The following is a 15,554-nucleotide window of genomic DNA, read 5'->3' as shown; positions in this document are numbered from 1 at the left end:
GAAAGAGATGGGAGATAGAAGAGAAAAGATAAGGGGGAAGGAAAAGGGGGGAGGTAAGAGGGAAGAGCGAAAAGGGGGAAATCGGAAAGAAAGGAAGAAAAGGATAGAAGACCAAAGATGCAGAGACGGAGAAAGCGGAAGAAAAAAGAGGAAAAAGAAAAGAAGAAAGAAAAGGAGAAGCAGGAGAAAGGGAGGGAGGGAAGAAGGAAAGAGATAGAGAGACGAGAGAGAAAGAATGGGCCAGAGGGAGGGAGAGGGGATCAATATGTAAGGTCAAAAAAGAGCCAGGCATGGACAGGAAAGAGGCATAATTATTGTTTATAATGGGCAAGATAGGTGAACGTGTGGATGAGCTAGGGCAAGAGGGAGAGAGAGTGAGAGAGAAAGAAGGAGAGAGAGAAAAAGGAGTGAGAGAGGGTAAGAGAGAGAGGGAGAGAGAGGAGGAGGATGGGATATGAGAGAGAGGTTTTTTCTGGTAAAGAAACGGGTAATATAGAGGGAGGGGGAGGAGAGAGGGCCGGAAGAGCGAGAGGAACAGGAACGTGGAGTAGGGAGAGGAGTTTTTAAAATGTGAAGTCGCTCAAGGCCAGGAACGTGTGGGGAGATGTTAAACATATATCTGTATGCGTGCAGGAGTGACAGTTCGAGGAGTAGGGAGAATGCAGGGGGATATGTATGTTTGTGTGAACCCCGGGAGACGAGGCAGCTGAGGGAAGCCATGTAGAAAGATGGGAATGAGTGGACTGAAAGGGAGATTAGAACTAGCAAGAAGAGGGACGGAGGAGAAGGGAAAGGGAGGGGGAAAGGGAACAGAGTGGAGGGAAAAGAAGACAGAGGACAAGAGAAGGGAGAGAGAGAGAGTTGCAAAGAGAGGAGAAGAGGAAGGGAGCAACGACTGGTGGAAAAGGATGGAAGAGGAAGAAGATGAGTGGAGAGAGGGGGGCCCCCGGGAAGGTAATTTATTAATAAAGTTGGAAGTTTGTATATGTAAAATGATTGTAACCTTAAGGGGATTGATCGAATAAACTACTACTACTAGTTTTTTTATGATCCGCATCTAAAAATTAGCTGTTTTTTCGGACCGTCACAGTAGGGGATCCACTTAAATTAGAGACACCCTGTATGGTCACGCTGTAAAATTGAATTTATATATACCTATCTCGCCCTCTCTCAATCACACACGCACATACACACACACACACACACACATACGCACGCACGCACGCACGCACTCTATATATATATATATTTTTAGACCTGAATTCAAAGTGCAAAACGGCATACAAAATGAAATCAAATCTAAAATTTAATTTCATGACTTCAAAGCTGATACTTTAAGCTTCAAAATGCTTTTTTTTCATTCTCGTACGATGATCCGTTCGCCTAATACGGTCTGTTAAAGTTTGAGAAACGCTTTTGTATTCAAAGTGCAATAACTCGGCAAGGAAAAATCGTACAACAGAAAAGTCCTGTACCATTTTGCGATTTTCGGAATAATTATTGAGAAATTAATTTCAAAGATCGGCAAATCCGGCGCGAATATCAGCCCGCTGGAAAAAAGATGGCGAGAAGGACGGCCTTAAGGACGGTTGCTAAGCGCGCGCAGCGTAAATAGGCGCCATTGCCTCGCGGTTACCAGGGGTATAAACGAGAAGCGTTGATAAGAACAATAGATTAGCGATTATTATTTTATATATATATATATATATATATATATATATATGTTATATCTCTCTCTCTCTCTCTATATATATATATATATAAATAATAATCGCTAATCTATTGTTCTTATCAACGCTTCTCGTCTATGCCCCTGGTAACCGCGAGGCAATGGCGCCTATTTACGCTGCGCGCGCTTAGCAACCGTCCTTAAGGCCGTCCTTCTCGCCATCTTTTTTGCAGCGGGCTGATATTCGCGCCGGATTTGCCGATCTTTGAAATTAATTTCTCAATAATTAATCCGAAAATCGCAAAATGGTACAGGACTTTTCTGTTCAGTTTAATGCGCTCTACGTGCTCACGAACGTTGATTCAATCTTTATGGGACACCTTGTATATATATATATACACTCCTCAAAAGAATTAAGGAGACAACAGTTTTTTCACAAAAAAATTGTCAAACTTTGAAGTGCTGTAACTTTGCGAGGAACTGTCTTACAGAAAGGAAGAAAAAAGCAAATTAAAGTTTGAAATGTCTACTTTAAGCTGCCTTTCAGTTGATGACGATATCTTTATTAATTTTGATGTTATGTGACTTTGAAGCGGAATCGAGCAAATATGGAAATAAAAATTTCAACTTTAACGCATCGCGCCAAGTGGGATAATTTTTTCTGGCTTATCAAACTAAGTGCAAGTGAAAAGTTGTTCTTTTAAGCTTTAATTTCATTTTCCACTTTTTGTTGTACGATTTTTCCTTGCCGAGTTATTGCACTTTGAATACAAAAGCGTTTCTCAAACTTTAACAGACCGTTTTAGGCGAACGGATCATCGTACGAGAATGAAAAAAAAGCATTTTGAAGCTTAAAGTATCAGCTTTGAAGTCGTGAAATTAAATTTTAGATTTGATTTCATTTTGTATGCCGTTTTGCACTTTGAATGCAGGTCTAAAATTTCAGTACGTCGACAATACACATAAAGATGACTGCACATACTCTGAAAATCAATCTCTCGGTTGCCCCAGCTTAAGAATAAAAGTTGGAAATGTACTCTTTTAAATCCACTTTGGTTTTTTAAGATTCGACCATTTTTGATAGAGATATTCAGCTGTAAAGTTTGGAAGACAATTTTAAATAGAATATGCATATGGTAAACGTATTCTTAATCGCACCTACAGCTCATAATGTAACGTATACAACTTTCTGCACTTTTTGCTCCATGCTTCTGTGGATTCGCGGGTACAAATATCAGTACATGTGTGAGTCGTCATGTGCATCATATGGCTGTAGGTAATTGTACAATGTAAGTGTAAATAGTGTATACATGCGTGCGTGCGTGCGCACACACATACACACACAAGGGGATCAGATCCCCATCACGTCCACGTCGTTGATCCCGGGTAACGCCGAGAATGGGGATTCAAAAGTAAGTGCCATGCATGTATACACTCATTTACACTTACATTGTACAATTACCTACAGCCATATGATGCACATGACGACTCACACATGTACTGATATTTGTACCCGCGAATCCACAGAAGCATGGGGCAAAAAGTGCAGAAAGTTGTATACGTTACATTATGAGCTGTAGGTTGCGATTAAAATGTGTAACTGCTAGTTGCAAATTCAGATTTTTTCTTAAAGATAACTATGTGTTTTAATTACACTAGTTGATTTGTCTCATTATTCTGTGCATAAAAGTATTAGGCTAACATAATCGAAAAATGAATATTTTACGAGATATCTTGCATTTTATGTCAAAATATTGCAACTTTGAAACTTTATATAACTCGAAAAGTACTTCACGATAAAACATTTGATTATAGTGTTTTGTAAAGATCTCGAAATAAGCTACAAGAATATGTAATAATATATAGGATGTTCCATTTAAAAAAATCGACGTGACCTTCACATGACCTTCAAATTACTCTTCAAGGTCAAACCAATGGTACCATCTTACGTCTCCCTCGAAACCATACAACTTTTGTCTGAAACATTTTTGTCTGCTGGGCTCAGTTTTCGAGATATTTTACTGTCCAAGTTAAAATGGGACACCCTGTATATATATAAATATCGCTCTCTCTGAATCTCCTTCAATCAAATACACACAAATATAGTTAAATACATACCTATTCCGCTTTATCTCTATTCCTTATCTCTTCCTCTTTTCCTTTCCTATTCTTCGTCTCTTTTATTATCACACAAACTATTATACAACTATCAAAATTCGCATAACATAATTTGACAGCTGTAAGCGACACGAATGAAACAAGTCGCAGTAGCGCACACAAACGAGATATCCAATCAGCATCGCAGAAAAGAGGCCTCAATACTTCGATATATTCGAGTTCGAGGTTTCACACACTTTTTAGAAAGGGAAAAATAATTTTAATTTATGGTATTAATGATGTCCAATATAATATTTATGATTTTCAGGCGAGTTGTGTAATATTAAATACAATATCCATAAATACAAATTTCTGTCTTTAAACAAGATAACGAGTACGTTGAACATGTCCGTTAGGCTAAAATCAACTAAATTTAGTTTCTTATGCATTAAGAAGTAGTTCTGATGATTTACAACGAAATCGTGAGTGGGCCAAAATCGGGCCTTATTGACCCTCCTCTTTTATAAAAATAATAATTCATGTTTAAAATATAGCAACACTGAGCCTCTCGACACTAAACTCACTTATTTTTTGTGTCGTATAGCCGTGTTGTTATTGGAAAACACTGCGCCCGACACTGTGTTAAATTGTGTTAAATGTGTTACTGCTGAAAAGCTCCCTTTATAATTACCAAAGATAAAGTGTATCAATTCTGAAGAGCTACAGTAGTTAACCAATCACAAATTTGACTCAAAGTGTCACAAGCGAATTGAAAAGCAATTACGCAAGTGGTTGATCAGAGATTTGCCCCAAAACTGCCAGTATACACAATGCAGTGAAGTCTATTCTGGAATGGCTAGTCAAATGACAGAGTAAGAACAACGAATATACTATCTGTATTTTTTTTACTGTTATACTATTTATTGCAGAAAAGATTATTTGTCATCGTTGATCAATCAGAATTTATTAGACAGAAAAAAATAGTACTTTATCTCTCTATCCTTTATCTCCACCATACACGTTTTCTCAACACGATACTAGCCATTCTAGTATAGGATAGTTCACTAATGCAATGAAACATCTTGTTTTTTACATCGTGTATGTATCGAGACTTTTAATATTTTTTATTAAAGATCAATACATACATGATGTAAAAAGATGCTTTTATATAAAAATTTTTATAAAAATTTACAAATAATTCACACAAAATAGGTTGATGCCGATGCTTGAACCAGAATATGTTGCTGAACGAGTGATCGCGGGTATATTAACAAATGAGATGTTGATAGTATTACCCAACATCATAAAATATTTATTGCCACTTAAATGGTAAGTTTAATATAAATATGCACTATACATAAAACAATCTTTAAGAATTGTCGCAATTAATTTCATACAGAGTTATAACATCAAAAGCAAAAAATGAGTTTTTTTTGTTACAAAATACATCAAAATAAACAAGTTTATTTAATGCACTCGTGTTCAAGGTGTTCGATAATACAAATTAGTATAATAAAACTTTCTTTTTAATTTATAAATTAATAAATAGTTATAAATTAAAATTTGATTAACTAAAATCAATCGTTGTAAAGTCTATTTTTGCTGAGAATATAGAGGACAAATACAGATGACAGTTTTACATAAATCATTTATTATTACATAAATTATTAATATAGAACAAAAAAAGGTTTTGACGTATTTTACTAATCGATATTATCAAATAGAATCACATTCAAAAAATTTATTTATTTGGATGTATTTTGCAAGAAAAAATCATATATAATTAACAACCCTTATTCCGTACTAATAGATTATTTTTGTGATCCTTTTAACAAAGTCAATTTCGAGAAACCGAGTAATCGTAAAATAATATGGTAATATTTAAAATAACGGAGCCAGCTCCGATCGCATTGACCTTGACATACGAGTATGTTGTCAAGACCATGACCCTGTGTAACATTCAAAAGGTTTTAGCCATCGCTCGTTGTTTATTAAAAAGTTATTGACAAAAAAGTTTGAAAAATGTGATGTAATTTTTCGTTCTTCTTGAAAGTAAAGTAACATTTTACAATGTATAATAACTTTACAGTAAACGCATTTGTTAACTATCATTGCACGATGTCACAATGCAGAGGTATCAATATTTCATATATTTCAAATATGCATGGATATATATGTGTCCGCATGTATACGCATCCAAAACACAGGGCAATATGTGTTGTCCTTTGCTTTCTGTTTTCATTTCTTCTACCATCACACACACACGGGGGATGCAAAGGGGGGAGCCTTTGGCCCCCCTCCCGCACCCACCTCGACAACCTCGCTTTGCGTGGAAAGTTGCAAACCCATGTGAACTTTGCTTTGTCTTGCAACGTACATACATGCGAAACGAGGTGGACGGGGTGAGTGCGGTAGGGGGACCGAAGGCCCCCTTGCACCCCCCCTACATGTGTGTGCGTACGTGCGTGCGTACGTGCATATATTATGAAAATATTGTTTCATCTTTTGGAGAAATACATCCATAATATGTGAAATGGTTTCGTTAAAGCAGAGAATAAATTATATTTAACTGTTTGTGATTAAAGTAGAAAATATTTTGAATTTTTAATAAAAAACTATTATATATATTAACGATTCACTGCTTTAAATGATTCAAATGATTTAAATGATTCAAAATAACTGCTATATTTTCTAAACTTTTTTTGTTAATAATTTTTGAATAAACAACGAGCGACGACTAAAACCTTTTGGATGTTACTCAGGGTCATGACCTTGACAACATATCTCAAGGTCAATGCGATCGGAGCTAGCTCCGTTATTCTAAATATTTACCAAAGTATAAAATATCTCATAAACTATTAAATTTTTGGCCATCATACCCTTAATAAAACTTGTTACACAGAATATTGACTTTCATATTTAGAATAACGGAGCCAGCTCCGATCGCGTTGACCTTGAGATATGTTGTCAAGATCATGACCTTGCAAGCACAAACAAAGTTAAATCATAGCATCTTACGTCCTCCCTATTTATTCTACAATTTTGATAATGGATGGCTCAAATCGTTTTCGAAAAAAATGTGAACTTTTTATCAAATATATCCTGTATAAAAAACCTTAACACATAAAAATTTGAATATTTCAGTTTATTCCCAATTAAAATGAGCTGGGCGTTAATGTATCACATTTTGAAAGGACCACAAATTATGATGACATTCAAAGGTCGTGAATTAAAGAGCACAACAAATAATAGTGATAAAACAACCAATAATAAACATGTATACAAATAAAGTTATACACAACTAAAATAGATTGTTTTTAAAATATACTTTTATCAATCATATAAACACTGAAATATATGTATATTTTTAGCCCTCCTATGTTATGTATTTACATATGTTTTATTTAACAAATTTTATTTAAAGTGAAAATGGTTAACAATTTACAGTAAATCATAAAAATAATTTAGTCCTTAGCTTAAGGATGTTTAGCACTTACAATCGGAGCGAAAAAATAGTCGAAATTGACGAATATATACTTTTCTCATATATCTTAATATACGATTATTATAAAGATTGCATAAAATCTTACTATCTATTCATAGCTAGAGTGTAGAAATGTATTTTCAAACTTCTGTTACTATTTTTCAGAGAATTATCGTGTTTCTTAAATTATAATGAGAAACTTTTATCATTGACGATAGGTACCTCGATTTCAACATTACAGCACAAAATTTGAATTATAAAAATAAAAGAATTTACTCGTACAGAGTAATTTAAAATGTCAAAATAAAAATTATAATATAATAGTGAATAATGACAAAATATAGAAGATTTTTAACTATTTCTTTGATAAATTTAATAATTTGTCATTTCTCCGAGAAGAAAGAAATGTGGCAACATGGTAATTTTTCATAAGTTGGTCAAATTGCAAATTGACATATGAGGCCTAGTCGACCTCCGTACAGTTAGCTGAACCACTTTGATTTTTTTATAATTAAAATTAACTAATCGCTTGGTAATCGTTTGGTCGTTCATCGTTTTTTTTTAATTAAATAATTAAAATTTCGAAGTAAAGTTAACCGAACATTTTTATTTTTTCGTCCAATCGAGTTAAACAAGAGCTTATTCGATGCAGAATCGTTAGGTGGTCATGAATAAAATCTTTACAACGTTTGGTGGTCCATAGTTTATCCGAAAAATGAAAAAAATCATGTGCGGTAAAATGACGACGATGACTGTAAAATTAGCCGGACGAATATATTATTTATTAAGCAAATTTGTTCTAATTAGTCTTACATGATAAAAAATCGTTTGGTAGTGATTGGTAGTCCAATTAAAACGTTTGGTGCTTAATTATTAGATTATCACGATTCTAAATTCTTTTAAGGCTGATTTACACTTTGGCAAAAAAGCAAGAAAGCAAAAGCCAATCAAAACTCGCATTGGTGGTAAGTTTATTAATACCAAGTTTATTATCTAGTAAACTTACTAACAACGCGAGTTTTGTTTGGGGTTTGCTTGTCTGTTTTCTGCTTTTCTGCCAAAGTGTAAATCAGCCTTAAAAGAATTTAGAATCGTGATAATTTAATAATTAAGCACCAAACGTTTTAAAAATTTAATTTAAAAAAAACGATGAACGACCAAACGTTTTAATTGGACGACCAATCATCACCAAATGATTACCAAGCGATTAGTTAATTTTAATTATAAAAAAATCAAAGTGGTTTGGCTAACTGTACGGAGGTGCCTAGAAAAGATAGGTTATTTAAAATGTCAAAAGAAGGCTCAACTGAATGCTATGTTGCCACGTTTTCACAATAAATAATATGTCATCTCGGATAATAGAACGAAATTGAGAAAATTATATTCAATATCTTTTGAACTAGTCAGTACTTGACCAAAATTATGATCAAATATTTCCTCTATATTTAAACTATACTTTTGCAAATTTTGAATAAATTTCTATTATTATTTCTATTTATTTTAGCTCTTAAATAAACACGATCACAGGTTTTTTATAAAATAAGAAAACTGTAATCGTATCAATTTAAGGTAGTTGGGTCGTTTCGCCATTCTAGTCGTTGAATGTGTAAAAATTAATTAAGAAAAATATTACTATTTATAATTAAAAATTTCTTAATTTAATTTTAATAATCATGAAAAATTGAATTTCTCAATTTTATCATTTTTTTAAAATTATTAATTGATATATACTCTCACTTGATTAGTTCGTTTATTACTCGTGACAACGTCGCAAATTTTCTTTAACACGAACGGATTATGTAGGGTTGTCATCTATTAATAACCTATACTGCCATCATGTATCTACAACCACGATATAAAGGTAGAATTGAAACTAAACAAAAAATTAATTGGCACAAAAATCTAAATGAAGTTGCTAAATGACGAAAAAAGGCATCCCCGAGTCTGAAACAATTCATATCGAAGAATCGCGCATAATGTATAACAGCCTTTGTAAGAAATATGTGGTGTTTTGAATGCTATTTTCCATTGACATTCAGAAATGTAACGAGTGAAAGGAGAGAGGGTTTGGCAAGCATTTTTCACGTGCAATGTGAAAAATGTAAATCAATAAAGTATGTTAAAATATGCAATGAAATAGAAAACAAACGTGCCACCAGTACAGCCAAAATTATTAAAACATTATGAGCGCATAGGGTTAAAAGCCTTAGGAGAACTTGCAGATGAAAGTTGTTCGAGAGTAATAAAAGAAGAAAAAAAATTGACTATGGAAAATAATCCGTAATTTTCCTTCATACAATATCTCATGGTTTTTTGTACTTATTTTTTGCGTTGTATTCGAATATTTCTTATCATTATCAATAGGGATTTCATAATTGAAGAAGGGAAATCAGTACCAATCGAAGCGAGTCTTGATGGTGCTTGGCCAAAACGTTGTAACGGTACGCCTTTCCCGATGCCGCGGATGTCGCTCTTTTTGCCAGGATTTGGGATAAGGTTAGGCACTGGTTAGAGATGCCCCTTCATTGTCGTTCTTAGACTTATTTATTGTTCAACTGATACAATGATGGTGTGCGTGGATGACTATGTACAATGTCTGGGATGATATATACAGAATGGGGTGACGGTGAGTGTCGTCGAGGGCCGAGAGATTTGGCCCGTGAGTGTCGGTCGGTAGCGTCCTGGAGACGGACGGCTGGTCGGTAGCGTCCTGGAAACGGACTAGTGCTCCGCCGTGCGCCTTGAGATGGGCGGCTTAGCTACTGTCACCCGGAGACGGGCGGATGTCTGCGTTGTTCGCCCGGAGACGGGCGGTTTAATTATTGTCGTCCGGAAATGGACGGTTTATTTGATCGTGAAAGGAACCGGAGGCCGAGAACGCCCGGCCTGAGCAACGAGAACACCCGTTGTCCGTAGGGTAGCTGGAAAGGAACCGGAGGCCGAAAACGCCCGGCCGGAGCAACGAGAATGCCCGTTGTCCGGAGAGGAACCGGAGGCCGAGAACGCCCGGCCGAGGCAACGAGAACGCCCGTTGTCCGGAGTGTAGCAGGAATAGTCACAGGAGCCAGGAGCCTCGGAGAACTCTCTCGAGACAGTATCAGGACAGGACTAGGTGCCGGCTGTCTGGCTGCGCCAGCTTTTATACCAGCCGGCCTCCCACGCTCGGGTGCGAATAGAGTAGGGAGGCAGTCGAGTGGGGAGACCGGAAGCTCCAATGCCGCAACGTATGGTGGCGCCGATTGTTTTCAGGTGCGGATGCTCGGCCCCTGGTGACTTTGTCACAACGTGGTGCAGGTTTCGGTTTCGATAGCCTCTCAGGTAAATTTTATTGCAGTTAAAATTTTTTTAAGCTGTAAGATAAAACAATACAAAATATGATAATAAAAAAATGTAAAATAACAAAATAGCTTCTTTAAAAGTTTCTTTAAGAAATTATTTTAAAAAAGAGATGTATATATAAGAATTAAATATATAAGAATTAAATTAAGTGTATCAAAATTTTTGTCTATATCATGAATTTAAATAAATACAAAAAACATTAATTTAATAAATTCCCAGTATTATTTCATCTTTATTATTGAAAAAAATTGCTTATTCAAAATAGGTATTGCAACTACAATCGGCAGAGAGACTGGTAAATGCATCGCTCGTGGTACAAGAAATAAGAATTGCAGATTTTGTCAATCAAATCATCCTGTAGAGGATCATAATTGTCAACGTAATTAGGACAAAAGTGCTAAAACTATGGAAGCTGATATAGCAGTAGAAATTCTTGCTAAAAATAAACAATTTCAACAATAGAATGTGATCCTTGGTATTCTTATTGGAGATGATGATAGTTCCACCATCGCTGCAGTTCGTAGAGAATGTAAACACTCAGTAGCCAAATGGTTGGACATTAATCATGCAAAAAAGCAATTAAGTAATACTTATGGTCACATAAAATCAATAGAACTATCATTGATTATTTGAACTACTGCTTTGGATGTGCTTTAAAAAAAATAAAAATGACATCTCAGCAACAAAACGAAGTTTAAAGAATATTGTTGCACATGCCTTTGATGAATATGAGAACTGTGGAGATTGGTGCTCATATAAGGATAATCCAGAAAATTATAAACACAAATATTTATCTGGTGGTAAAGCTTTGAGCGGCGATTCATTGAGAAGGACATTAGAATCAATTTTGGAAAAGTTCTGGAAAAATGCTAATAAATTAACACCATGTGGATCCACGCAGATAAATGAAAATGTTAATGAAATAATTGCTACTAAGGCTCCTAAAAGTCATTACTATGGTGACTCTGAAGCTTCTAATTCATGAGTTGATGCTGGAATTTTACAGAAAAATAAGGGAACAAGTTATATCGACTTTATATAAGAAATGTCAGATATCTCCTGGAAAAATTACAGAAAATCTTAGAGCTTCAAGAGATCGCATGCGAACCAAAAGAGCAGAAAAACAAAAACAACAGGATTTTAAACAACGAAGAAAAGAATTGAAAAGACTTAAATCAAGTAAGTAAGATTTAATTTGCAAAGAAAAGAAGGAGTGACTTATTCCACAGCATGTGCAATGGATCAAATCGCAGAATTCGTAAACGAGTCTTCTATTAGTACACTATTATCAGTTAATATAGAATATGTTTATTTTGATCTTGAAACAACTAAATTGAATTTAAAAACTGCTGAAATCTGTCAAATCGCTGCTAAAATTAATCTTAAAGAGTTTCAAACTTTTATTAAACCTGTAAATGGTATTCCACGACATGTCAGTGAAATTACTCGTCTATTTCTTCACGATGATGCTATGTTTTATGAAGATCAACAGGTAAAAACAATATCTTTTCAAGGAGCCCTTACCGAATTTCTAGTATTCCTTCGCAGTCTTGGAAAATCTGTAATTCTTATGACACATAATGGTTCTCGCTTCAATGTACCTTTGTTAATCAGAGATATACGTAAGACAGACCTATGGACTGAATTTAATGAGATTGTTTGTGGCTTTGTTGATACTTATCGTTTACTTAAAAAAATTACCTGAACGGAAAGTCAAAAAAGTAAAATTCAATCAAAGTGATCTTGCTCGTGACTTGCTAGGTCCAGAGGCAACAATTGGAGCACATAATGTTCTCAATGACGTGACAATTCTTCAGAGAATTGTAAATAAAGTTAATATTTCAGACACAGAGTTAAGAGCTCATAGTAAGTCTGTCACATCTGTGATGTACGATCTGAAAATGCTTGCTAGAAAAAAATCTTTGGATTGTTTACAAGATTTTTTGAGTAAAAGCATGATAGCTAAAATTGCAAAAGCAGGAATTTCACTCCATCATTTGCAGTACGCATTTAATAAAAAGAAAGAAAAAGGCATTGAGCTTTTGTTGCACGAAGATGTTGGAAGTTGTCCAAGAGTTACAAATACAAAGAAAATTATAGCTAAGACAGTAGTAGTTGCCATACAAAAATCACTTGCAGCAAAATAAAATTGTTAAATTTATTTTATTTAAAAAAAATTTATTAAAAGAAATTTAATGTTTTTCTCTATAATTAGTTTAAGTAAGTAAAATTTCGATTTATTTAAGTAAATAAAATTTTGATTTAGTTACATAAATAAAAAAGTTTATTTAAATGAATTAAATCCTAACCTGATAAAGTGTGCGTGATTTATTATAAACATTGGCGAATGTGACGTTCGTCATTCTCATTATTCTATAGCTAATCGAGGCGACGTTGCCACATTTATGCGTGATTTTATTTTGTGTCAGTCACCATCGAAAATTAATTATTGTAAAAAAATTAAACGGTAGATAATTTTTGAATTATACCTTATTTTTTTCTTTTTTCTGCATTTATTGCAATTTTTTTTTAGAATTTTATCTTTTCTACAACCTTAATTACCAAAAAGTGTCGGATTCGTCCATAAGCGTTCGTGTTAAATTGCATATTTTGAATTGTTGTTACTAAAAAACTACACGGTCAATTTTACTAAAACTGCACCAGACTGTTTAAATTAATATTATCTTTCATTTAAAAAAAATTTTTTAATTTATCTTTAAAAAAGTGAAATAATCCAACTACCTTAAATGCTAAAAAGGACAAAAATAATCTAAAGATTAAACGAACTTACCAAGTGAAGTTCGATCTTTATTATCCCAAGGGTCTCGTCCGGATGAATAACTATGTAGATGTTTAGAGAGCGATTTGCTGGCAGCACTGGTGTTTTTTTTTAAACCTAACATTCTAGTTGATAGACAACTGGTAAACAGAAAACGTGCTTTCCTTTGGTATTACAACAGTTATACGTAAGAAATAGTATGTGAAGAGACTAAAAGAATAGAATAAAGGGATATAACTGATTAATAAAGCTACTTAAATAAGTATTGGTAGTAATTAAACACATAATAGTGATATATCTCAAGGATAGGATGGCGGTCGCGAACTCTTCAGGATTGACTATGGGTCGATTGTAAAATCTTGCAAAGATTTGGGAGTCGTTCGTCCAGCCTGCTGCTCTTTTAATTAAGTCTATTGAGACTCCTTTTTTAGCTTCCAAAGACGTTGACGCGTGACGCGTGCTATGAGCGGCGAAGGAGTTGTGTACTCCGCATTCTGTCAGCGTTTCCCGTATCCATCTGCTTATGGTTTGGATGCTGGCTGCTCTATGTGGTCGTTCGAATGACATAAAAATGTTGTCGCAGTCTCTCGGTCGCAGGTTTTTTGTGCGTTGTATGAGATATTCTATTAGGCTTACTATGCACAGGTTGCTGCGTTCTGTGAAGCGCGAGAAAAAGAGGAGCGGCTGACTACGACCCGGAGCGGATATCTTTAATCGATCCGGGACTCTGATTAGCATTTTACCTTCCTTTGCTGAAATTTGTGAGATTCTTATCGCTGCGAGCGTCTGACAGCGCTGTCCCGAACCGAAAGCGAGAAGGACCAGCTTCTTGGGGATCTTTTTTAGAGATAGATCTTCATGTGGAAAGAGGAAACCGAGTTTTGCAATAACAGAATCCCAGATGTGGTCGTACCGTGGCCGAGGAAGCCTTAGGACGCTTGCTCCCTTGCAAAACCGTTTTACCAACGGGTCTTCTCCTATTGCATTATGAGATATCAGCGACACTGCGGATCTTGAGGTGTTGAGCGTAGAGAAGGAACCCGCTGTTCTTAATTCCTCCGTTAAAAAATCGAGCACTTCTTTCGCTTTTGGAGCAAATGGAATAATCCGGCGTGTTTTACACCAGGCTCGTAATGGGCGTGTGTACTGCTTTGTCGTTGATGGGGCGAGTGAAGCCAACAAAACGTCTAGCGAGGACTCCGGAGCCTGACGAGTTCTAAACGCTTCCCTGATAAGCTCGCGGCCGCAGGGAAAGTGTCGTGAAAGCTGGGTAATGTTTCCTAAGAAGAAGAAAGGGAGAAGAAAGTAAATGTTTAGAAGAGGGAAACAGGAGTGGTTCTGATGATAATAGGCGACGGAAAAGTGGGAACCAAGATTGCGATGGCCACCAGGATACCACTAGAACTCCCTCCGCCTCGTCGTCAATGATTTTCCGTAATATGCGTGGGATTAGGATGATGGGTGGCAATGCGTAGAAAAATAATTGTTTCCAGGATAGTGTGAACGCGTCCACAAAGGAGCCCGGTCAGGCGTCCAAGAGGTGTATAGTTCACATTTTGCATTAAACAGTGAGACGAAGAGATCGATGTCGAAAGGTCTGAACGTTTCCGTGATGGCGTTAAACGCGACATGATTCCGTGTCAGCAATTGTGTTTTCTGTCAAGGCAATGTATGATGCAAACATAAAAATGTCCCTTCCTTCGCACGATTGCCAGATGTCCTGGCAATGGAGGAGAGGAGGGGGTGTTGAATCGAGCCGAATCAATTGATATAGGAGATGGCTGTAATGTTATCCAGTCTGAGAAGTATCTCGCAGTTTCGAAGGTTTGTGGCAAAGCATTTTAAGTCTAGGAAGGCTGCTTTAAACTCCAAGACGTTAATGTGAAGAGTTTCATCCCCCTCGGACCACCAACCGTGCGATCGTTGAGCGCCACAAGAGGTGTCCCAGCCTGTTAATGATGCATCTGAAAAGATTTCTAGTGCATATTTTCCTGTGCAGATGTTGTTCACTTGGGCTAGGTTAAACAAAATTTTAAGCCACCACAGAAAATCTTCTCGGAGATTCGGTGAGATGTGTATTTTCTCAGAATATGAGCCCTCTGCCTGTGTAAGAGCGAGAAACTTTTCTCTCTCAAAATTTTTGATATATAGAGGATCATAGCGAACTGCCAGACAGATCAATACAA

The 15,554-nt window shown here is 35.7% G+C and overlaps 1 protein-coding gene and 1 pseudogene across 1 annotated transcript in view; both read left to right on the top strand.

Moving 5' to 3' along the window:
* Window positions 1–7,055, top strand: part of LOC140667695 (estradiol 17-beta-dehydrogenase 11) — a 104,737-nt gene extending 97,682 nt beyond the window's left edge. The window contains exons 7-8 of the mRNA XM_072895847.1: window positions 4,979–5,095; window positions 6,911–7,055. Of these exons, the coding sequence (XP_072751948.1) occupies window positions 4,979–5,095; window positions 6,911–7,055 (262 nt within the window). The remainder of the gene's footprint in view (window positions 1–4,978; window positions 5,096–6,910) is intronic.
* A 3,162-nt stretch (window positions 7,056–10,217) lies between these two features.
* Window positions 10,218–11,712, top strand: LOC140667693 (uncharacterized; annotated as a pseudogene).
* Window positions 11,713–15,554: the final 3,842 nt, after the last annotated feature.

Source organism: Anoplolepis gracilipes, chromosome 7 (genome assembly GCF_047496725.1).
Source record: "Anoplolepis gracilipes chromosome 7, ASM4749672v1, whole genome shotgun sequence".
Classification (NCBI taxonomy): Eukaryota; Metazoa; Arthropoda; class Insecta; order Hymenoptera; family Formicidae; genus Anoplolepis; species Anoplolepis gracilipes.
The sequence above is the reverse complement of the archived record's forward strand: the minus strand, read 5'-3'. Positions and strand labels throughout refer to the sequence as shown.